The sequence below is a fragment of the Serinus canaria genome, chromosome 8 (genome assembly GCF_022539315.1).
Source record: "Serinus canaria isolate serCan28SL12 chromosome 8, serCan2020, whole genome shotgun sequence".
Lineage (NCBI taxonomy): Eukaryota > Metazoa > Chordata > Aves > Passeriformes > Fringillidae > Serinus > Serinus canaria.
The window spans coordinates 23694677-23719954 of NC_066322.1; the positions used below are offsets into that span (position 1 = coordinate 23694677).

The following is a 25278-nucleotide window of genomic DNA, read 5'->3' on the forward strand; positions in this document are numbered from 1 at the left end:
GGGTGGGGAACCACAGCTCCCGGCGTGCCCCGCGCCCCGAACGCACACAGCTCCCGGCGTGCCCCGCGCCCCGCGCCCCGCCCCGCCCCGCCTGCCGAACTCCCTCAGGCGCTGCCCTCAGCGGCTGCGGAAGGAAAGTACCGTCAGAGCTGCTTATGGTGTCCAGGACATAAATAGAGCCCCGTCCAACCTGGCCTTGCACACTCTCACCAATAGGGCAGCCACGGCTTCCCTGGGCACCCTATAACAGGGCCTCACTACCCTCACGGCGAAGAACTTCCTCCTAAATACCCCATCCAACGCTCGCTTTGAAGCCGTTCCCCCTCACGCTGTCATCCCCTGCTCCCCTAAAAACTCCCCTCCGTGCTGGAAACACCGCCGTCGCTGCCAGCTTCCCGAGGAACGTTTCTTTACTAAAACCCCCCGAATTATCACACCCTCACAAAAGCAGCCTCCCAGCAATGGAAGGGAAGAGCGTCTTTATTTCCGTGACAAGCGTTTGTACAAAGTTCCAAGCAAATACAGTGTGTTTCATGTCCTGGCCCTTAGCAGGGGGAGCCCCATGGAATTCCACACCCCAGCCCGCTCCCCTCAGGGCACCCGGCTCTCGGCCGTGGGCCGTGAAAAGCGATTTATTACGGTTCCCGGTTTGAGAAGGAAACAGCAAGAAAGTAACAAAAACGACAGAATGGCTGCATTATTATAATTTTTGATCAGTGATCCCACATAACCTTGCAGATTGCTGAGCTCTTCTAACCAAGCTGTCGCTTCTAACCAACTGTGGTAAAGACTAGAAAGCACTACTTCATCCATTTGCAAACGGGCAGAAAATGCCCAAAACCAGGAAAAAAGTCCCATGGCCACAAGGACCTGGAATTTAAATTATACAGGCTGAATCTTCCCCATCTCTCTGGTGAAAAACATCTGAGCATCTGCATTCAGCAATGCAACATGTATCACAGGAAAATATTAGCCAGATCTAGGCCTGCCACAGAAATAACTCCAAAATTACCATTATGGAAATACTTATGCAAAATGCTCTCTGTACAGATGTATCTAATTCATATTAGAATGAATTAGTTTCCTTTTGCAGGAGGCTGCAGTCTTTTTTGCTGCCATGCTGTCTTTCATACAAAAAAAGTACTAAAACCCCATCATGTCCCCTAATTTTAGCATAAAAGGGCTGCTTGCTGCTGCTTAGCTCTAATGCACTTTATAAATTTGAAATCACTTAACACTCAGTACCAATTAAAAATAGTTAATGATTTGTAAAAGTGAAGCAGCTGACAGTAAAATAACCAGTGATCTGTAAAAAAAACAAAAAAAAACTGGCTGGCAGTGGTTTGTATGTTTCCAAATTAGTATTTTTGCATGAACTATAAGGAGGAAACAAGTCAAAGTACTTCTGCAAGGAAGATGTCTGTGACCTTCACGTTTCCATACCACAGTACAGCTTCTAGAATAAATAGGAACTGCATTTATTTTACTGTAGTGACAAGAGTGGTTTATCCAGTTACTCAACAAGGTTCCTTCCTTACACAGTAATATTTGCCTTTTCCTCTAGTGTCAATGGTCTGTTAGTATTAAAGAATATTTTGATAGCATTAAAAGACTTTGCACAGTTTGCTGAAGTTAAATGGTAACACATATTATGCTCCCAGGACTTTGTTATTTCTTCTCGTGTCTTTATGGGCATAAATCCTGCAGTCCTTGCTGCAATTATAATTAATCTTTGCTGTCCTGCACTGCTTGACATTGAGAAACAGGCTCAAAACACCAGGCCAGAATTTGAAGGAGCCTTAAACTGACCTCTAAAGTGAGGTCTTGCATTTGAAAGGCCAATTTACTGAAATACTGGGTTTCATCTCCAAGCTTTTCTGTGCAAACTGAGATGCAAAAAACACATTTAAGCAACTCTGCGCCAAGATCATGGCTTGATACAGATCGTGTGTATGAAAGCAACTGTCTCATTTTAATAACTGCTTTTGTAATGTAATTCTGCCCTCCAAAATCTAAGCACATGAAAAACAACCTCTGGCTGCCTGACACTTCAGTTAACATCTGCATTAGAAATTAGATGCAATGATTCTACTATTTCACAATTGTTGCCACTTATTACATGATTTCCACACCTAAAAAGGTCTACAGACCTGAGTAACTCAGTGGAAATGGGAATGGCAGGACTTGATATTCTCCATGAAATAGCTGTAAGTGAATCTATTTTATGGTGGGATTTAAACCAGAGAAATGCTGCCTAATGGTTATAGTTATTGTAAACATTCTCTTCTCTCCCTTCCAAAAAACAAAACAAAACAAAATAGCCATAAAGTGCTCTGGAAGGCTAAATAACCCCGAAGTGCAGAGTGGGACTGAGAAACCTGCTCCCATACTTTCCCCTTTTTAAATACAGCAATAAGAGAAAAAAAAATTAAAAATCAGAATATTTGCTCATCTTTGATATCTGCCAAAACTTGGAAATAATTAAGTAAACAATTTGCAGATTTTGCACAGTGTGGCTTTTCAGCAATCTACTAAATCAACTATTTGGTTCTGTTTACTACTAAACAACGTTTTTATTTCCTGTATACTGCATGCAAATACTAAAAGCATCCTCGAGTACTTATGTACCAACCACCAGAATCAGAGCGGTACTTGTCAAAACCATGCATTTAAAAATCAAGAGGACCCCTAAGAACACCTAAGTTGTTAAAATAAGTTGATAGTTGGGCTTTTGAAGGATTCAGTGGTCACATTTCCAGACTTTTTCTCTAGCTTTAAAAGGGAGCAGATTTGAAGTGACAGATGAGATTCCTCAGCAGTAATCTGGTTTTGACCAAAAGGAAACCCATCACCCATCCCTCAGGAAGGGATATTCGTGGGAAACCTGCAGGAGCTGGGGACACCACAACAAAGCGCATTTCCTCCAGCCCCGACCTGAACAAGTATTCAAAACTGAACAGGGATTACTGGAGTGAAAAGGTCCTGCAGGGCTGGGCTGAAAGCTGCTCTTTACTCCTCAGAGTTTTGCTGTGCAGAACCATCTTCTGGGAGAATCGCTTTTCCTCCGGTGCTTTGAATTTCTGCATGTGAAGAGGATTGATCTCCCGGCTCCCCCTCTCGCCGCCCAGGCTCTGTGTCTGCCGTGCGCTCTGCCCTGGGCTGCTCCCGGCGCTGCTGCGGCCCCAGGGACACCGGCTCCAGCAGTCCTGGGCCCGGGTTGGCTCTATCCAGGATGGGCACGTCCCTCGTGCCTGCATCTGCAGCAGGGCTCGGAAACGGGCTCTGTGTCCCACCGTCCTCTGCGACAGCGTGGCTGTTCCCTGTTCCTTCCTCCCCATACATCGCGATTCCCGTCTGTTCCTCTGGCTGCAACCTCTCACCTCCCGCACCTGCGTACCACACACCTGGTTTGTTCTCCACCTCTGCCTTCGCCTCCTGAGGCGGAGCCCAGCTTTCCACCAGCCACGGTGCTTGTGCCCCCCTGGGCACGCTCTCTACCCTCATACCATCTGCCCCCAGGCTGGCTGAGGATGGTCGCTCCTCCTTGAACTCCACACATTCTGCTGCATCTTCACTCTTCATCTTCTGGCTCACCTGAATTTCTGCCACGGCCACTTCGCTCAACTCGTAGTTCCCATTGTGGTGCTCCTGCAGCTTCAGCAGCTCGCCCTCACAGACCTCCTTTATGTTCTCAGCTGGAGTATCTGCTGGGATCTCAACTGTCAGCATCAGCAAACCTCTGATCTCATTCACATCATCGGGGGATTTACAAGTCTTTTCTTTTGACTGGCTTTCTTTTTTAGGACTATCCCCAAGCTCTGCTTTCCCTGTCTTTCCATCCTGGGCAACAACCTTTGTCTCAGTACTCTCACTGCTTTCTTTTTTACCATCCCCTTCAAACCCTGTTCCTACTGCATTTTCACTCTGAGATAATTTTCCCATAGTTTCATTTTCTACCTTGCTTTTCTTTTCTGCACTCCCTAAAATCTCTGTATCTGTTACACCCTCAGGTGGGAAAGCAGGCTTTATCTCAGAAGCTTTTTCCTGTGCTGTGCTTGCTTTCTCAGTGCCGCTGACAGACACAGCAGTTACTGTTTGACACTCTGAAGTCACCTCTTCCTCCACGGCTCCATCAGGTACCTTCAGTTCTTTTTTAGGGCTGGCTTCAAAATTTTTTATTGCAGTGTCAGTCCCAGAAGCTACTTTTTCCTCCACAGCTTTTTGTTGTGCCTTGAGTTCTCCCTCAGTGCTCACTACACACTCTGATACATTCTCCAACGCGCTTTTTCCCTCTCCAGCTCCTTTTTTAGTGTGGCCAGCTGAAGGGGACTCCTGTTTGTCACCAATGTCTGTAACAGCCACTGCTTCCCTCCTGCTGGCCTGATCACCTGCCTCTTTGTCTGGTGACTTTCCCTCATCAGCATCCTTCTCCCACACGATTTTCCCTGTCACAACAAGTGTTTCGTCCCCATGGCTCTCGATGTCCGAGCCCTCGGCTCGGGGAGCTGGGGGTGCCTTGGCAGGGGTGCCCTGTGCTGATCCCACAGGGGTCCTCAGCTCCGTCAGGCTGGACACACTCTCGCAGGGCACGTTCAGGTTATCCTCAAACAGGTTGTGCTTCCTCAGAACGGCAGCTTCGTTGATCACTGAATAAAACAGAAACACCAAACTGCTTTGGGAAGGCTGACAGAGGCACAGGGAAGAACATACAGTGCTTTCCCAAGTTTATGTTGTACATTTTGATATTAAAGACAACACTGATGTTCATTTTCAGCTTCCTTTTAGTTCACATTTCTTTTCTGGGGATGGGGATTTTGTTTTTTGAATAATGGCACTTTAGTATTGACCCAAGCATTTCTGAAGCAGAGGACTCACAATGCACAAAGATAATGCTTCAGTGCAGAAGTATTTACATTGAATATGCCAATAAAAGTATGCTGGTTACAATTATTATACTGCTGTTTTGGAACAGGAATGCCTGTGGTCTGTAAAAACATCCTGTGCTGTACATCTGCTTGTATTTTATCCAGAGTATAGACAGACGACAGACAGGCACATATAGAGAGATACAAGTATTTTAGAAGTGTATATATTTATATATATTTTTTATATATATATATAGTATTTATTAAGAATAGTCTCATTTTCTGACACAGAAGCAGAGACATCTGCAAGGAGTACTGCACTGGCATCAGTGGGTACTGGAAACTGCATCTAGCAGTTCATTTCATTTGAGGAAATTAATCTCAATTACCATTAGTCTTTGAAATTCTCTTATTCTTACAGTTGGCATAGTCTTGCCATTTAGTCATCACCAAATCTATACAAGTAAGGTCAGAATCCCCCTCCTTGGCCCAGGGAATGGAGATCAAGTGAAGTTGCCATAATTACATTTTGTTAGAAAAAGGCTTGTGCAAGCCATCACTCTTGAGTTCTACAGATTTAGTAAAGCTGCCCCATAAATCAGATTTTAGGGCTCGCAACAGATCTGCAATGAGCCAAATGAAAAAACACTGTAGGGACGTAACCACCAGTGTTGGAGAAAGCGGGACAGGAACAGCCAGGTGAGGGCTCTGGGAAGTCTGAAGGAACAGCTCATGGGCCACAGGCTGCAGTGTTATTCCTGTCACCTCAAGAATGTTCTCACCTTTCAGGGCCTCTTCAAGCAGTGTCTGATGTAAAATCTCTTCATACACATTTTCTACTTGGATCACACTTGTGTAATCAGCAAAAATGTACTGCTCATATCTCTGCAGCTCCTGTGCACGTAGGGAAGAAAGGAACAGATGGAGAAAACTGAGGGATTCTGAGTCCTACTGCTACCAAACAGCTCAGAGATGCCATGGAGCAGGTCTTGCCACACCCCATGACAGCTCCTGGGGTGCACTGTTTGAACTATGACTCCATGAGCTACATGTGTCCACAATCAATTATGCACTTACCAAACAGTGTTCCTGCAATACAACCACACTTAAAAGCACTGCAGATCACTGCCTGCTGAAACAAACAGCTACTGAGGAAATGCCTCACAACTTGTTTGTCCAAGGAGGCAAATTCATGATGCATGGGAAATGTGAGGTTTGGTTTTGTTTTTCTAATAGGTGTGTAACACTTTGAGGTCTCTGATTTATACCATCATGTCTAACTGAATCACTGTCATCAAGCAGCTGCTTGGTGGTCTATAAAAAAGTAAATTAAGTGACCTCTGCCCATTTCTAGAAGAGGCACCTACATAAATCACCTGGAGGTTTTCAAGTAAAAGGTCAGGACTTGGTGGAGCCTGTCAGCTGTGCCACAATTTGGCTTCTAGAGCTGGCTGCTCATTTCTGCAGAGGCACAAATACAAAAGGCTGGTGGGAAACTAAACAGGAAGGGCAGGAAGGGCTTGTGGAAGTTTGCTCCACCACTGCTTCCTCTGTGACAGAGACATGAGTTGTCTGCACACATATTCCAGGTGATAAATGCTTGTCCCTGTGCTCCACACTTACCCAACCCATGAAGTGGCACATCTCAGCACTGAGCAGTCAGGAAATCTGCACAGTCCTCTGAGAGAAAACAGCCTGACAGTGTTAAGGAATTACTGCCAAGGTGCTGCTCCTCCCCTGCCTTCCATTACTGGTTTTTGAGGTTTTTAGTCCCAGACACCTACTGGTTTGCATGTTGAAGCCAGTGCCTTCTGCATTGTGGGCAAGGTAATCTGCACCAGTGCCTCCTGGAATATCTTCTTGCGGATGGTGCTGCTGTCGTAGTCATATTGCTGCCAAAACACACCAGAGAGAAACAAGCCCACGTGTGCCTGGGGTTATTCACCACTCCCACAGGGAACTGCTTCCTGTCAGCCTGTAGCTGCTGCATCACAGGTGCACAGGGTTGGAATGGCCATGCAGGTTAGTCCAGCTTCTACAAAATCACTCTAAAATCTACTGTTCTGGGATCTCTTTTGCTTCTTTTAACTCTTGGGATAGAAACAGCCCTTGATTGCCCTCCCCGGATGTTGCAGCACTGCCCTTTCTGAGAGTAACGAATCCCGGTGGCAGGCTAATTATAAAGTTAATTAAAAATTATTTATGCAGATCCACAGAATATTAATAATTTGATTTACCTACAATTAAAGGGACTGCACATGCAAATACTTTTATAAATGTCTGCCCAGAACTATGTTTTATCCCCCAAATGGGCAGCTTTGCTAAGTGCCATCAAATCAGTGTTTTCATCTGGATGGTAAAAGCCTATCCTCTTTCAAATACTGAGGTACATTCACATAAAATATATTCTGTTTCCAGAAAGGCAGCCTGCAAATGTGCTACATGACATTTACCTTCAGCACTCTCAGCTTGACTTTTTCAATGGTTGTTGCAACTTTGGCTGAGTCTGCCTGGTGGCTTGGAGAAAACAACTGCTCAAACGTATAAACTGCATTTTCCATTAGCTAAAAATAGTAATTAGAAAAAAAACTGTTAAAGACCAGCAACATCAAAATCCTGCAAAAATGATAAGTGCAACTGTTAATTTAAATTGTGTTTCTGAGAAGGTGCTCTGCAGAGCACTGAAATGCTGCAAAAAATAAATAAAATTAAAGCTGTGGTATCATTATCATGCTGTCCCAGCTTTCTTGTACAGATCTGATCTCATGTCCCCACCCAAACTGATGGTGGCAGAGCCAAAATGTAGAATTGATCATCTGTGTATACAGACCACAGTCAAAACTCATTATCCCTAATAAGAAGACTCCCATTGACTTCTATTATTAATAAACAGTATTTAATCATACTGCACATCATTTTCTGTAGCTTTCATTGTAATACAAATAAATAATCAGCAAAAATCACACAGAGTGCAATCATTTCTCACAGAATTATGCTAAGCTGGCATTTACCATATTTTCAGCTTATCATTAAGAATATTATGCCCCTACTCTGAAGATATTCCAGACAAACAGTTATGCAAGCTATAATTGAGTCTATTTAATGAGGCTTTGCCTTTTCTTTAGCTGTTCCCATTCAAATTTTAACGTTTTCTTATTGGAGAAGTACCGGGAGATGTGCAGGGGGGGGGGGGCATTCCTTCGGCCAGTTGAGCACCATGCTCCCAGATTTCCTGAAATTGGCCACTAGAGGATGCCAAGCTCCCAAGGCAAGGAATCCTGCTCCACCCTCCACCCGAGGTACATTTTAGCCAAATACTACACTAAGACAGACATGTCTGATTTCACTTATTTATGAAATAAACGTCCATGGACAAAAAGGGAGACTACAAGATATTTTTATGAGGAAAATACCAGCCTCTTAAAGAGGAAGATGCAATAACAGCATGTTTAGAACAACTGTTGTTATAATTTAACTTATTTCTTGTTATTTTGACTCATGTTCTGTTCAGAAAAAAAGCGACCTCTTGGTTTATATGGGATTTATTTTTCTGTCTACTTCTTTGTTTTCACTCATGGTCTTCACTCTGTGAAAGACACTTTATTTGGCAGCATTTTGGAATGGTCCCCCCTGACAGACCCAGACATGAAATCAGAATTTTATTTCTGAGTAATTTCTTGGCTGCTGGTCCTGGCTGTACTCAGAAGAGCTGCTTTTAGGAAAACCCTATCCCAGCACTGTCCTACACACTTGTTTTCCATATTCATAACTTCCACTCCATAGATCTGGACCAGCTCCACTTTACAAGATTACTGAGCAGATTAGTAAATTTCCCAAATACAGATTAAAATCACAGGGTTCAATTTAGAGCTTCAAGGCCAAATCTGCCTTGTGATCTGGCAACTGAAATCAGTCTGCTGGCCAGCTCCTCAGAGACTTCTGGCCAGGCATCCAGGAGGAATCCACAGAAAGCAGAGTTATAGCCTGTACCAACACACACAAGAGGGGACAAAGAGGTGGAGTTCAGTTTTCATCTGGAATGATATTGTCACCTCCACCAGTCCCCTGAAAAGCGAGGCTGGATTAAAGCACCTACACCCTGAAACATCTGTCTCTGAGTTTCTAACATTAACTGCTTTACTTTATATTAGTGAGAAAATCAACTATCAAAGAGGACACATTCCATTTTGGTAAAGCACATTTAATACCCTTCCTGAAAAACCATGCCTTGAGAAAGGGAATCAGGTGAATTTTAGCCACCCCACTAGTTACACACACAACTTTCTTGGGTGCTGAGACACTGGGAATTCAGAACCTGAAAGTTCAAGGGAACAGATGATCCATCCAAAATTTTCATGCCTTGCTGAACAACTCACTCACAGAGTCTCACAAGTATAAGTGTCAAGCAGCTTCTAGCTGGTTTTCTCAGGTTTTGTTACTTGTACCTTGCCTGAGAGACACTCTGAGGCTCTTTCACAGCTCTTATCAAGATTACTTTGAAGCAGATTAGCAGGACAAACCTAACCTGTTCTCCCAGGAGGAAAAACTGGATCTTACAGTACCTCTTGCATGAAGTTCTGTGTCCTCTGAATCACAAAATCGATGTGATAGACCTTGAAGCGACTCTTGAGGTCCTGCAGGAGCTCCTGGAGGAGGTTCACTTTCAGATAGCAGGGCTCCATTTTCACCGAGTTGAAGGGCAGGGTCATGAGCTGATCCACATTCTGCATTCCCATGCAGGTTTTGAGAGAAAGCAACCAGAGGTGAATTTTTAATAGAGAATGTAACAATTTGGCTTTAGCCCAAATTCTGGTATCTGCACTCCAGTTGCACAAATACCTCAAGACTTTCTAAATGAAAAAACCAGGCGCTCACGTGCTTCCACCTGGGATCCTGCTGCCAGCCAAGGTCTAGCCCAGAACATCCTTGTGCTGATGTAAAGGCTCCAGCTCTGTTTTGTCTTACCTCCTTTAGCCTGGTCATATCATTGGTCTTCTGGAAGTCCTGGATGATTTCATTCACTTCCTTGTCAAAAAGCGCGCGCACTTCTGTGAATCCGGAACTGACGGGGCCCATGAGCTCCTCCAGGATAGAGGTGAGGAATGGCTGGATATTCTCTGTGCAGCACTTCTGGGCAGGCTCAGAAACACTGGCTGGAGGGTCACACAAGACAATAATTGCATTTAGAAACAGTGAAAGAAGTAATTGGAACTTATCTCTTTACAGTTAATTCAATGGTTTTTGTATTTTTCCCTGGAGTCACACCTCCACAGAGGTGATGAGGGTGTGAAAGGAGTTCACAGCTTTATGAGTGACAATGAAAACTCTTGTGCCAAGCCTCACCTAAGCAAACACTGCAACTGGGGGCACTGTGAGGGCAGAGAGATGGGCAGCTCTGAGTATGATTACCATCTATTTATTTGTTTATTTATTTGACAGCTTAAGCAACACCAACAATATTTTGCCTGCTCTTTACATTCCTTTATATATTCATAACAAAATTATTATTACTTCATATTAAATAAAAGCCACCTAAGAAGCTCTTTGGTTTAAATATTCTTTGAAAGCCCATGGACTTGTCACATAACCAGAACCTGGTTTTGTGGTGCATTCCTAGAGATCAGGTCTTTCAATTATGCTCACATGACCTGTGACTACCTAAGACTGTTCAAGGGAAAAAGAAAGCAGAAGGAACAACTCTGATCAGGATACTCAAAACCTGTCAGCTTCAATTTGAGAAGACCTGGTATTTTCACAGACACAGTGGCCACAGGTATCAGTTCCCACCAAAGGCAGCAGAGGCTCATTTGTGTTCTGAAAATTGATGTCTCCATTTGGATTTCTCAAAACACACAAGGATTTCAAAACAAGCACATCTGGTAATTTGAGCAACACAATGGGAAACATTGGAAAATTGCACCAAAGCACAGCTGTTCCTCCACTAACCTTTGATTTTTCCAGCTAAGAAGTTCTTGGAGTTCAGAATCTGATCCATGTCTGAACGAATGGTCCCTTCAAGAGTTTTTGCAAATTCTCTGCATTCTTCTTTCAAGGTACTTAATCCTTCTGCCACCTGCTGCTGGACTAAGCCATAGGTTTCCTCTACGATCTGGACCCAAATCAAATTGAGAAGCAGAGATCAGAATCAGCACCACAGAGAGCTGCCAAGAGCAACAGCTACTCTGCAAGTGTCAGTCCTTACCCCAAACCAGGCTCGTTTCCTGTCATTCCTCTTTCCCTTCATTTTAGGCAGGATCATTGTCTGGAGGTTAGGCAGCAGTTCCTCCATCACCAGGTTGCTCAGGATCTGTATGGTCAGGAGATGAAAATGGCAAGTTCACACCCTGTTCTTTACCTGAAGGCTGAGCACTGCAGCTCAGAGTGGTTTGTGCAGGCAGTGGCTCAGCTGTCCCTCCCTCCCAGCTGCCAGGAGTTACCCACAGAGGCTTTGCACTCTCTCTGCCTAGATTTGAGCTGCAACTCCTTCCTTACCTGTCCCACTCAAATGCACCAAATAAATATGCAAGACTTAATATACATCTGATTTTGGGAGTCTAGGCCTCCCTCTCCACATTTTTATTTACGGACACCATCTCTGGCCTGAGAAAGCTGCACCAACAGCCCAGCACCGTCCACATTCAGGATCACATCCCTGCTGTAGCCACCTGCTGGCTGAGCCATTACAGAGTGCAAAAACACCCCTCAACGTTCCACTTTCATCATGCCAGGGCTTCTTCATTCATGTCCATGCTCCCAGACACTGCACCTCATGTATTACAGCTGCCAGAGGGATCTGGCAACACCAGCAGAGGGAACTGGCAGGAACTAGAGCAGCACAAGTAAAGAAAGACTCTGACTGCAGCCCATTGTAAAACAGGGCATAAACAGCCCCTATGGAAATACAGCAGTCAATACCTGCTGTAATATACCTCTAATATACCTCAAATATGCAATAGACTTTTATTGGAGTTTCATTTAAGTACTTAAAGATAATGCCACAGCAGCACTTCATATTCAGCACTGCTGACTCAAATGTCTGTCAAAAGCAATTCACTAATTCAGGTTCTAAACTAATGGCTCCCTTAAAAAAGATCTCGTGAATAATGCAAACTATTGCAAATAATAAACGTGAGAACAGATCAGACAGATTTAAGAGCCAAGGGAAAGGCATAAAGCTGTGTCAGGGGAGGGTTAAGTTGGCTGTCAGAAAAAGGTTCTTCCCCAAAGGGTGCTGGGCACTGCCCAAGCTCCCCAGGGAATGGGCACAGCCCCAAGGCTGCCAGAGCTCCAGGAGGATTTGGACAACACTCCCAGGGATGCACAGGGTGGGATTGCTGGGTGGTCTGTGAAGGGTCAGGGGTTGGACTGAATGGTCCCTGTGAGTCGCCTCCAGCTCAGGATATTCTGTGATACCACAATTTTGTATTGTGAAGAATCTTGAGTTCTCTGGGAACATTTTTAAGGCATTGGTGGATCTTCCCTCAGGTGCCTGGGCTCCTGCTCCCACTCCAGCCATGCTGCAGCCCCAGTGTGTGCTGACATTGCTAGGACTCAGCCACCACAACTGCGTGTCAGCAAATACATCTCTTGGCATTCTGCAGGGACTTTTACAGCAACAAATTTCAGCCTGCTTGCTCCAAACCACTCACTTAGCTTGGATATTTGCCTAAAATAATTATTATGTTTGGTCCAAGCAGGCCATGAGAACACACTATACTTACAGAATGAATTATTGCTAAGAAGATAATAGTGGAACTAGGCTGAATGTCCTCTGATTACAGCTCTCTTGAGACATAGGGGTTATGAGTAAGATGTTGGCAAGCAATAGGAAAAATAAAACATAAAATGAAACTAGCACTATAATAGCTCCATAACCTGAAGGAGGAGGGGAGAACAGAAAACCCCTCATGTAACTCCCTAAAGTAAGAATTTATTATCAGATGTTAGCAGGGAGCTTCAATCACTGACATGATGGCAGTGAGAAAGACACTGTTTAAAGATTTTTCTCCAGATTCCACATTTCTCAGCATTTCAAAGGTTGGCTTCTTCTAAAACAACAATCTGGTTCCTTAAAACAAACCACTCTCCTTAAGGTTTTTTCCATTTTTCCAAAGGGAAGCCAGATTTCATCAAGGAAAACAGCCAGCAGTTGGCACTAAAGTAAACAAGTAAACATTTGCTGCTGAGTGCTCAGTGTTTGGAAAAAAAATTATAAATCAGGGTGTAACTAATACCCAGAAAGCCATGTGGAGTGATGCCAGTGGGGTTGTGGGGTAATCTCAGCTACCATGAGTGCTCCAAAGCCAGGTGCCCAAGTATGGACCCAGACTCTGGCCTTCACATTTCTTTTCTGCAGAACTGAAGTACACAGATTTTTAGTGTTTTAGTGTAACTGTTACTCTACAAGACTCTGATTAGAAGTTTTTATTAAAAAAGAATTATCACTTGCATATTAGTAAGAGATGTAAATCTCAGGTATTTCCATCTATGAAATTTTCTTTTTTAAGATGCCCTTTTTACTAAGAGAATTTATAATCTTCACTGTCCTCAGAGCTGCAATACCCAAAGCCAAAAACCCCATCAGGAATATATTCTTTTACCTCTTTTTCATTGCCAGTTATCATCTCCCATGTGCCGTAGTGGCCTTTCTCCTGCCGGAAGAACTGAATGGCCTCTAAAAACGCCTCCACTTCATATGTGGTCTGTTTGAGAAAGTCTGGAGAACACAAAAAGTAACATAAAGGATTTACCCAGAAATAATCTTTAAAAATAACCATTCTTTTCTGAGCCATTTCCCACTCCACATGCACCTAGCAGTAATATTTTTTAATGATTTACTAAGCCTGGATGCTTGGAGACCTTGGGTGTTCACTAAGATTTAGAAGTGTATTAACATAGGAAAGGTCCTTCCTTGCCTTTACACCTGTGAGCAATGTAAGGTGGCACATAGGAAGACTCTGACAGCATAACAGTTGGGAATTCTTGCTCTTTACTTTACAATAATGACAGGCAGCTCATTGGATAAATTGCTAAATCCCAAGTTAACACTCCCCCGTAACTTTTTGTTTTGTTAAGAGACTGAGGATCAAGATGTTTTTTTCATGGATATACAACAAAAAATACCTCAACAAAAAACAAACAAACAAACAAAAAAAACAAAACAAACCCACCATGCTTGTACCAGTTAAGAAGAAACAAGCCTAATTTCCCTAATAAGCCTGATTTCCCTAAATATTTCAGGAATGTTCAACCAGAGCTCTGGAATATCTGGTTATTGTGCAAGGCCACTTCTGCCAGATGGGAGCTCTTCCTGAGAACAGTGTGGTGGACTGAGGACACCTTGGCCTCAAGACGTGAAGCAGAGTGGCTGTTTGGCAAACCTGAGTGAGAAAACCATCCCCAAACACTTCAGTGACTGAAGTGCTGTGTCTTCACTATCAAAGAGTCAGGATTACTATCTTGTGGGAAAACAAAGCCACAAAGGCTTATTGTCCCCTCTCCAAGATTATCTGCTGCAGCCTGGAGCAGCTGAAGTCCTGTTGTGCACTCTGAGAACAAAGGAGGGAAGAACAAGAATGTTGATTCTCTCAAAGGGAATTATGCTGCCTTAGAAAGTACTGATACATACAAATGTGATGAGAAGAGTCAGGAGGAAGTCCTCAAGCCTTGCTTGTCAAGCAACACTTCTTTGGGCTTGTTCATGAAACTGCTCAAGAGAAAAGCTTTATAGCAGCCTTGCATAAATGCCAAGGGCAATGCAGGGATTAGAGAAATTATGGGAAACGTGGAGGATTAACACCACAGTAATGCCTGAAATATCTCCTCCATGCACTTTAACAAAAACAAAAGCTACAGAAACCTACAATTAACTTCATCAGGACTTCATCCTTGAAGCTTGAAAACTGCTTGAAAACTGCATGGTTTCAGATCTGCTCAGAGCCCAAATGTCAAAATTTGCCTTTTCAGAGTTTCACCTGCTGCAATGACTGCAGGAAGGTTTGTTAAACAACTGAGGGGCAATAAACACTCTCTCAGTGCCACTCTCTTGATACTGCTCTTCATCTGCAGATAGTTGGAGATCCAAGACATAACACAAATTCTCCAACCTCATATAATGATCAAACAAACAAAAAAAAAAAAAAAAAAAAAAAAAAAAAAAAAAAAATCAGCCAGGTAAAATCCCAACCCTACCTTAACTACTGCCTCCAGGATTTATAGCATTTGTCATGGCAAGTCACAAACCAGTATTAGTTGTAAATCAGGCTGTTCAGTGCTGAGAGAACACCCTCTGACCACAGTTTTAATGAAAGAAGGGAGTGTTCCACCTGAGCAGCTGAGGTGGAGAATTGCATTCAAAACTTTTGTCCTCCCAAAATAAAACTGAAAAGATTTGGATGAGAAGAGGGCCTGGTTTGGCTGCAGGGAGGGAAAACTGCAGCTCCCACAGCCAGGGAGCTGCAGTTTTCCAATCATGACTCACATGTTTTCCTCCTTCACAGCTGTGCTCCCTCCTAACCCAAAGGGACAACAGACAATCCAAGAGGCTGGATCTTGGACTTGCTGAGATGGTGATGCACCAGTGCTGACAAGAGTCTGCCCTCTAAGATCACCAAGTTTTAAATCCATGCTCAAGGGAGTATTCTCTCTCTGTTCTGACTGTCCCCTAGCCCATACTGCAGTGGGAAGAAGGTGCTAAAAATCCAAGAGTGATTCATTTGAATAGCTCATGGGAAAAACACTAAGATGTAAGTGCCATAAAATCCCAATCCCACATTCTTTCCTATGCCAGTAAACACAGGACACAAACACAATCATGGCAGTCTTGCTACAAAAACAACTCCAAGCAGAAAGAAAGCTTTATCCTTCAAGGCTGCTACAATTACTTAATTTAGGCAATTTCATCCTCACTTTCCATAGGAGGAAAAGATTGCCTCAGTGATAAGGCTTTGAACAAGTAGATCCATCCAGTGCTGGGCTGTGCAGAAGCTGCTGGTGAGGCACACGAGACAGAAGCACATTCATGGACAGGGCTCAAGAAAAGGGAATTGTACCCAAAGGAAAGGAGCTGCCACGCACATTCTGCACGACCTCAGCGGGGCAGAGCCAGCCTTCTGCCCATCCCATGCAGCAGTCCATGGAAAGGCTGGAGGAGGAGGGTGGCTTGGCAGCCACAGCGAGGCCAGGGAAACAAGGGCTGGGCTGTTGGGGGAGCCCCGCTGGTGTGTGAGAGAGCAGCTGGGCTCTGGGCCATGGCAGCAGAGCTGCAGCTGCAGACAGGGCAGGTGGCAAAGCCCAGTGGTGCCAGGGACGAGTGTTCCCCAGGGGAAAGCACAATGGGTACTCCCATCTCCTGAAGCCCTCACAGCCTTCCCTCAGCCATCCTGGCCTCTGGCCTGAGGGATCCATGTGTCCTGCTGGTTGTGTGGAGGGGAACAGCTTAGGGCAGCTTGGTGCAGTGCTGGCTGCAGTATTCCTTACCCAAATCTCACACAAAGCCAAGAAGGTTACTGAGTGTTCTCCAGCAAGAGGCCAGTGAGGCTTTACAGGTACCTAGACTGATACTGTGTGCTTAATCCAGGATGCCTTGCACTTGGAAAATCACCCAACCATCTTCTCCAGCTGCTAATGAACATAACATCCCTGATGTGTGGAAATTAAAAAAAAATTATCTTTGTTCTGTTTCATTTTTTAAAAAAGAAAACCTGCCTAGAAACTCTACATATCCACACATAGAGCCCAGATATTGCTAACCACAGATTCCTTTTAAAAATGCAAGAGTAACTGCTATAAAGCTCCCTTTGACTTCGGGAGATGGAAGGACAACTGGAAGCACTATAACTTTGCAAATCTTCCCAAACTTGCACATGTCTCAGTGGTATGGCTCAGTTAGTTCAGGACTACAGAAAGCAAAGGAGCTTCCATGCTGTGAATTCCTCTTTTAAAAAACATAATTATGTCAAACCTTAATTCATCAAAATGACACTCAGAGGACCAGGCTACTGGACACCCTCTGAGAGCAGCTGCATGTGGTGCAGAAGGGTTAACTTACAGGGTTCTGTTCCCAGCCTCAGCTGTCTCTCCCACTTGGGCTGCCCTGGGAATGGCAGCCTTCTAACGGGGTGCCCAGGGCTATGAGCTGCTCCTTCTGTCCCTTGGCAGGTGAATGTTTGGGGAGTGATGAGCAGATCTTCATTCCCAAGGTCCTGTGGGTTCTCCCAGCCCTGTCCATGGCAGGAGAGCTGCACCCTTGGAGATGGACATGGCTACAGCCCCTCAGGACAGGCTGTCCATTTGTGACTCACCAACACTTCCCATGTGTCCGATGACAGCAGCAGGAATGAACTGCCCTCATGGATTTGGTCTCAGCCAGAGATCAGCTGGTCTTACACTGGAGAGCTCTGTGCAAGAACTTCTGCAGATGGGCCTCGTTACCAGGGAGGATGAGTGTTCCAGCTGCCTCTGGCTCAAACTGGATTTCCAGGAAATCCAGATAATATTAAATCTGCATTTGAACATTCCAGTTCAAACTGTGCATCTGTCTCTACTGCACACTGCTGCCTTGGGGCTGCTGGTGAGGAGGTTGAATCACTCAGATGATGATTTTTCTTCATTACAAGCAAAGGAAGATGCCTTCATAACATTGGCATAGCTGTTAAAAAGTGATTATTTCCACGTCCCATTTAATCTGTCCCTCTGAACAGTACCTGTCATTAATGGCACCTGGGGACACGGTTTAGTGGTGAGCATGGCTGGGTTAATGGCTGAGCTCAGCTGCAATCCAGTAACAGTGAAGGGGTCTCTGACTGTGGATAAAGTGCTTCACCAAAGTGAGCTCCACCACGAAGAATAACCTCAGCCCTTTTGGCTGACATTTCACACAAGGCTGGGGCCCAGAGACACAGCTGAACAAGTGTTAAGCCAGAATCCAGAAGTCTGAGCTCACAGAGCACAAGTTTTAATTACAGAAATGCTGACTCTGACATAATGCCCTTCATCTGACCACCAAAACTCAGGAGCAATCCACCCTGGCTTCATCTGCTCCCTGCAGCATCCCAGCCAGATTCTGCATGCAGGGAATATAATTTATATGATCCTGGATTTTTTCCTGCAGGTAACTAATTGATACTAGCAATTGATACCACCCAGTGATGGAAGTTTTTGTAGAAGATGATCATGTCAGAGCCCACAGGCCTTGCCAGGCTCAGGGCCACCAGCCCCAGGAACTGCAGCTCTCTCTTCCCAACACAAGACATTCACAACCAATACAAAAACTCATGACTTTTTAGCTCCCTCCTACAAGACAGCAGGACCCACAAATATCCTCTCAAATCACTCAAAGCAACAGGCTTTGGACAAAGACTGGAGGAGGCAGGAGAACAATCACTGGAAGGAGATGATGACCAAGGAGTCCAGTCTGGTGGCCTTTCACTGAGGAGGAGAGTGTCACTTACTATTAATTTTTGGAATGTGATAAATGAGTAAAAAAATGCATTTGATTTTAGGTGATCTCACAATATTATTTCCTTGCTTCCCCATCTATTCGATGGAGAGCTGGCTCTGGTGAAGGCAGTGCCAAAGCATCTCTCATAACTCCTTTTTGGTCACTTTGTAGAGCCTTTTCCTGGGATACAAAAGATCTCAGTACAAGTACTGGTGCAGGGCTTTCCTTCTTGTGATGTTACAAATAGATAGTAAGAGGCAGATCAAGAAGTATTTGGAATTTGAAGTGCAGTCTCAAAAGCTAGTGCTTCCACCCCTCCTTATTTCCACTAGACACTTTTGCCCTCAAGAGAATAGATTTCATGCTAAGAAATGCAAATTACATTTTCCCAATTTTCTCAGCCTTCCATGTCACTGCCCTCTCACCTTGGCATCTGTTTCTTTTGTATATACTTAGACTTGCTTTTCCCCTGCTTTCCACTATACACACTCTGTAATTTAAAAAATAATCCGTTTCTAACTATTTTCTAAAATTTATTTCTTTTGAAACAAAAGCTGGTAAAGAAAAGGAAAATACACAACCCCAAACCAACTAAAGAGACAGGATCATGATACTGACACTTCAAAGACAGTGCTCCCACTCTGCCAGCCTCCAAGGATTTGGGGTGGAGGCAGCTGGAGACCATCAGGGAACAAGAGACATTCCTGCAGGGAAGGAATCACTCTGCCAGCCTTCCAGCACCACAATTAGGGAACGCCCTTCAAATAAAAATAAATGAGCACGATAAAAAATTATTTCCCTTTCTAAGAGCTCATGTGAGCTCCAGCATGTTTTAAGAACTGCTGCATTTAGATACCACAGACAGCTGGTGAAAAAGCCATGGCCATCAACCCCAACAAAATTAAACTGTGGAAATTCTGTCTCCAAAAAAATAAGCAATGGTCCCTACCCACTGGGGTGGCAGGTAAGAAAAGGAACAAGCTTTGAACCTGGGGAGATGAGGAAAGCTCAGGAACTGCACCTCAGGAAAAGGGAGGTTACCTGGGGCTTGGGACATGGCTCAAGCACAGCTGAAAATTACCCTCTCAGTAAAAGGACACACATTTTACCCTCACAAAATGCTGCCCTGTGTTAGCATCCAAACTGAGAACAAAGTGAGATCTATATGGTGCTCTGGGGCTGAGAGGCATCAACCTCCCAGCTCTGGGGATTTCCTGTGAGCAGTGAGCTGTCACATTATCCACAGAGCTTGTGGTGTGAAGCTGCCAACCACCAACAGAAGGTAGATGAGGTCACTTCCAAACATGATACAGCCCTGAAAGAATACTCTGTACTTATAGCAAACAGAGCTTTGCAGCACAAGTTCCTTCCATGGCCACCAAACCAACCCGGGGCAGGGTTAACTGTTTGCTTATCAGCACAGCACCCAGACTGAAGCTGTTCAATGCAGCACCAGACAGGGCACAATCAACCTCCAGTGGGAAGCCCAGCAGGTGTGGGTTTCACAGTCTAAAAAAATTAATGAACAATGCATCAACACACACAAAGGATCACAGTATCACTTATTTCTGACATTTTTCCAAGTGGTTTCCAAACCAGCTACTATATTCCTGGAGCAGGTGGGAATTTGGAGAAGAAATGGCACTAGGGTGACTTTATTGTGGCCTTTCAGTATCTACAGGGGCTCCAAGAGAGCTGGAGAGGGACTCTGGACAAGGGATGGAGTGACAGGACACAGGGAATGGCTTCCCACTGCCAGAGGGCAGAGTTATATGGGATGTTTGGAAGAAATTCTTCCCTGGGAGGGTAGGAAGGACCTGGCACAGGGTGACCAGAGAAGCTGTGGTTGCCCCTGGATCCCTGGAAGTGCCCAAGGCCAGGCTGGACAGGAGCAACCTGGGACCCTGGAAGGTGTCCCTGGCCATGGTAGGAGGCTCCTTCCCACCCAAACCATTCTATGATTCTATGATTCTCTGATTTCTCTGCTGCAGAACTTCAAAGCTGGAGCCTTACTCTGTACAGCTCCTAAATGAGTATTCACAGCTCCTAAACAGGCTGGGGTGGTGGGCTGAGGGCAGTGGCTCCCCTGCACCACCCCACACTTGGTAGTATGCAAGAAGAAGATAATCAGCCTGAGGTGAGAGGGATAGGAAGAACGTAATGGCAATTATGAATTTAGCACATTCATCATCTTGCTGTTTCAGAATGAATGTCACTCCTACAGACTGAAAATCCTCACCACAGTGTAGGAAACCAGGCTGGCAGGAAAGGCAAAAGCCACGCTGACTGAATGAACTCATGCTGTAGAGCAAAACATCCTAGAAAGAGGAGAAATAGTCTTATTTCAAGCAAAATACCCTAAATTATACAAGAAAACATCTATATAATGTCCAGAAAGTTTTAGTGATTTTTTTAACACCCCACAGGCCTCATCAAAGGTATTTCTAGTGAAACAGACTGGTGAACTGAGACACAGTCTCAGCCACTCATGTGGATCACAGGTGGTCTTATTTTATTAACCAAAAAGGGGTTTAATTAACCCAAGTACAACAGCTGCTTGAGAGGAACTAAGACACAAGTCTTGATAGATGAAGGGGTAAATATTATCTCCATTTGTACTTTTTCCCACCCCAAATTACCACACAAACTTTCCAAAAGGCCTAACTTTCATCCAAGGCACAAAGACATTTTTCTTTAATGTCATAAAAAGCAATTTCCTCCTCAGTTCTCCTTTAATTGCTCCCTCCACATCCATTGGAAACAGGCAACAAGAAAATCCTTCCCTTCATCTCCCTCTCTGGGAGAGAAAGGCCACCCTGTTTGTGGCATGAAGTCTCAGAAACCCTTCCAAAGTGGTATCTGGACTCCTGACAGCTGCTCTGCTCTGTATAAAGATATATAGACACATTCATCCCTCAGCTCAAGGATTTCATGTCAGCTTCTCAACCTTTCTCAGTGCTCCCAGAATTATTCTGAATTCTGGTCCAAGAGTTGGTAATTCCTATACAGGTACTATAGAAATTAACATAGGAAATTTAGAAATAACCATGAGGAAAACATCTGCCAGATAAATTCAGAACTGAAAAAGGAAATGCAAACACCAATAATGGCAATCCTGAAAGTCAGAGATGGAGAAGAAAAATCTGCCCTCCACAAGCTTTTGTCTTTCTCTCTTGCTTAATGTATTTCTTTATTATACTTCTTTAATATATGTATTGCTCAAAATAATTTCTGTTGTTGTTTCTGTTGAAATTGGAGATGACAGGATATGGTTTTGAAAGTCCCTCAGCTTCCTGTGTCAGGAGGGTGATTGTCAAGATGTGGATGTGAAATCAAACCAGACAAAAAAAACCAAAATCACGAAGTGAAACTCTGTGTCTCCCAGAATGAGCTAGTTGTCATTTCCTTCCCATCAAGCAGACTTCCCTCTATCCCAGCACCAAGTGCTCAGGGTTCCCCACTTTCAACAGCAAATACTGAATGAAACTCAAATAGGAAGCAAGAAGACCTAAAAAAACAAGTAATTTAAGAAGTACTCAGAAGAAACTTCAATCTGATTTTCAAGGCATGCAAACATAAAGGATTAAAACCTGGGGAATAGCTAATATTAGAGCCCTGTGAATATTTTGAGCCTTTCCCTCACTGTTGACATTGTGGGACTGATAGAACATCCCCAATGGGGGCTAGGTGCCATTTCTACAGCAGATTCCCCCCAGATTTGAGGTGTGCACTTCTCAGAATTTCACTAAGGAAACAGAGCAAGATGGAACCAGGTAAGTCCAGGCTGTGGATCCAAGTGGATCATGGAGCTAAAGCAAACCAAAGAATCCCATGCTACCACCCCCATCTAACCTGGCAGGAGCAGCTTAGAAAATCAGAGGAAAACACTAAACCACTTCCTCCACACTCCACCTAAACTCAAGTACAGCTTCTTTAAAAAGCTGAGGAGTGTTAAAAATCCTACACTGCTGGAGGACTGACACTTGGGAAGCACAGGCTGCCCAGGAGCAGCAGAGAACAGCCAGCAGTGCCCACCAGGGACCCCCTGCACCCACCAGGCTGCTGGGGTTCCTCTGCTGCTCCCTGGGTACTTGCCTTCTCACTGATTATCCCTAATCACACCACCTCACAAATTAAAACCCAAAAAGCATTTGATCTTCATGTTCCATTGCTGCTGAAGGAGATCATTGTCTCCTCAAACCACCAAGCCCTGATCAATGAGTATAAAGGACAAAGACAAGAGGAAAGTCGAGATAGGAATGACACAACAACCCACACTCCAAACATCTGAATGCCATTTCCCAGTGGTGCTCACTAAATCCCAACGCTTTTGCTCTGCCCAGAAATCCCAGAAACACAGGCTGGGCTGGGTATTTATACCACAGGGGGACAGGAAGCAGCTGAATGCCAGGGCGGCTCCCAGCACTGATTCACTCCAGCTTTCCCTGTTTAACTCTGCTTCCTGGGAGAAAGAAAACACATTGTAGCCAAGGAACTCCTCCAAGTCCTTGGCTAAAGCCCAGTGCAACACATTCCTTTTCAGGAATGGCAGATCACAGCAGGGACAGAAAGGCTACCTCTGCTCAGACATGACATTTGTCTTTGTCCTGCCCTTGCCAAATCTGCCCTGGTAAATGGGAACTCGGCACTTTGGGAAGAGGTGGAGTGAGTATTGCCCTGGTCCTTGCTCCTTATCCCGATAAATTATATTTCATAATCAAACATGAAGGATTTTTCACAGTTCTTTTCTCTTTTCAACTATTTTTTAATAAAAGAGCACAGTCAAATTTTCTACTGCAATCCTTACGAGCCATTGTCACTCCTGTGGCTGTAACTTTGTAAGATTGCTCAGACACCTGTTTTTGTCAGCAGAAGTGTTTGCAAAACAGACTTTAAGAAGTATTAATAAACTAATATTTTTCAGTGATGTGCAAATGAATAGGAATCAACATGAAGCCCTTGGGAAAAAAAATTCTCTCCAAGGGTAGAGTTCAGGTTACTGAGGTGCTTGTCAGTGATCATTTTTCCACTTTCAGCACCCAGATCTCCAGGGGATAACATAACTTCAAGAAATCCACACAAAAGGGGCTCCTGCTTCCTTGAAAGCTGTTGAAACTCATTTCCTGGTTTAACAGTAGATCCTAATCCAGACTGTCTTTATCTGCTTCTCACCCCGTTGGGCAGAAGTAAGGATGAGCCTTGAGGCATCGTCTGTCAGATAAAACCAGGACCCCAGGAAAAGCTGAGAGGGATAAATCCTGGAACAGATGCATAAATGAGCAATAGCTAAGCCCTAAGAAATATAATGAAGTGCAGACTCACAGGCTTTGGAGATGGAAAAGACCTCTTAAGTCATCTTAACCCGATTTCTGCCAGTTCAGGATTGGCCCCTAGAGTGATGTGCTGAACTTTAAGAAAAAAACAGGCTGCCAAAAGCTTTGTCAAACCCATTACACTTGTTCCAGAAGAGAAATGAAAATCCCCAAACATCATGAACAGGTTTCAAGTCATGGAGTGCCAGGAAAACTTGATTGTGTCCTCATCTCCCTACCAAACCTCAGGGAGGAGCCAAGTCCAGAGTGTCAGGGCACTGTACACCACCTGGATAGCACTGGGAATGCAATTAGGGGTTGTACAGCACCTGGGCAGCCTTGGGAGCAGGAATGGGGAGTGTACACCAGCTGGGATAGCGTCAAGGTTGGGAACCCCACGTTTCCTGTGAAGAAGGGCCCTGAAAGCAGCCAGCCCTGAGCACCACACAACTGCACATCTTAGGAAACTGCCTGGAAATGTAGTCATGTGTGTTTTCCTCGTGGGAATGGAGTCCTAAAGGAAACCTAAAGGAATGTCTTTGGCAGTGGAGACAAGGGAAAAGAGATGGCAATCGAGAACGATCCAGGGAGGACAGCAGGAGAAAGCCGTCTGAGGGCAATGGGATGAAGCTGATCACCAGGAGACTAAAGTGACAGCTAAAAAAACATTCACCAGGAGCCACTTCTGTAAATAAAAGGGACTGTTCACACCCTGCACTCACAATTCATTTACCCACAAGCCGGGGCTTCAGACCCGAGCACATGAGTTCAGTGGAGAAGTTGCTGAGTGTTCCCATGTCCCATCAAGGGCAGCAGGAGCATATGGGACTCCAAAGTGACACTAAAGGCATGGAAGACCCTGGAAACCAGTGGGGAACTGAGGGCATCTTGGTGGAAAAAAATGTCATCTGAAAATCAGGAAAGCATTTATTTTTCTGAAGGATCCAACTTATAAATGATCTTCCAATTTCATGGGAGCAAAGCCCTAGCAAGTCACAGATTAGGGGTTTTTTTTAAAGTTTTCTAGGCTAACCTACTCAGAAAGTGACATTTATAATTTATCATTGTGCAGACAATCTATACTGTGTCCCACACACCATTCATGGAGCAGCTACAAGGCTTAACCATGGCTGGGGCTCGAGCTGCCATTGAAACATCTGCAGAAAGGAGAGATGTGTGTGTACCAGCACGGGAATGTACTGGGGGACTGCACTCCCTCCATGTTGTACACACCTGGTCTTCTGCATGGCACAGAATGGGATTCTTGGGATTGTCTGTGCAGGGCCACGAGTTGGACTCCATGATCCTTGTGGCTCCCTTCCAATTCAGGTTATTGCATTATTCCTGACTCTATAGCTGTTATGCATTAGCCAGCTTGCAAATGCAGGTGAGGGTTTGCTGTGCCTTAGTAATAAACACCTCTTAGGGATTTTAGATCACTGCACAACTTCCAAAGCAATTCCATGTTTTCTCCCCAAGCTCACACCCGCTGCACCCCAAACCCTACCAAACTGTGTTCCCAGCACAGCAAGCAGCAGAGCTGTGTTGATTCATTCCTTGGGGTGCTGAAGCCAAGCACCTTTCATGAGTGACTTGCATTTTCCCACAGCTCGGTGGGTGGGTCCTGGGTGGGTGACACTGTCCCCGGCTGAGCCTTTCC

The 25278-nt window shown here is 44.6% G+C and overlaps 1 protein-coding gene across 1 annotated transcript in view; it reads right to left on the reverse strand.

Annotated features, from left to right (window-relative positions):
- Nucleotides 1-462: 462 nt before the first annotated feature.
- The window catches only part of NIBAN1 (niban apoptosis regulator 1), a 55008-nt gene continuing 30192 nt past the window's right edge, over nucleotides 463-25278 (reverse strand). The window contains exons 6-14 of the mRNA XM_030226711.2: nucleotides 13466-13581; nucleotides 11068-11172; nucleotides 10812-10974; nucleotides 9831-10018; nucleotides 9428-9589; nucleotides 7319-7429; nucleotides 6650-6757; nucleotides 5648-5759; nucleotides 463-4646 (exon numbers count right to left, since the gene is read on the reverse strand). Coding sequence (XP_030082571.2) covers nucleotides 3010-4646; nucleotides 5648-5759; nucleotides 6650-6757; nucleotides 7319-7429; nucleotides 9428-9589; nucleotides 9831-10018; nucleotides 10812-10974; nucleotides 11068-11172; nucleotides 13466-13581 — 2702 coding nt within the window. The 3' untranslated portion in view covers nucleotides 463-3009. The remainder of the gene's footprint in view (nucleotides 4647-5647; nucleotides 5760-6649; nucleotides 6758-7318; nucleotides 7430-9427; nucleotides 9590-9830; nucleotides 10019-10811; nucleotides 10975-11067; nucleotides 11173-13465; nucleotides 13582-25278) is intronic.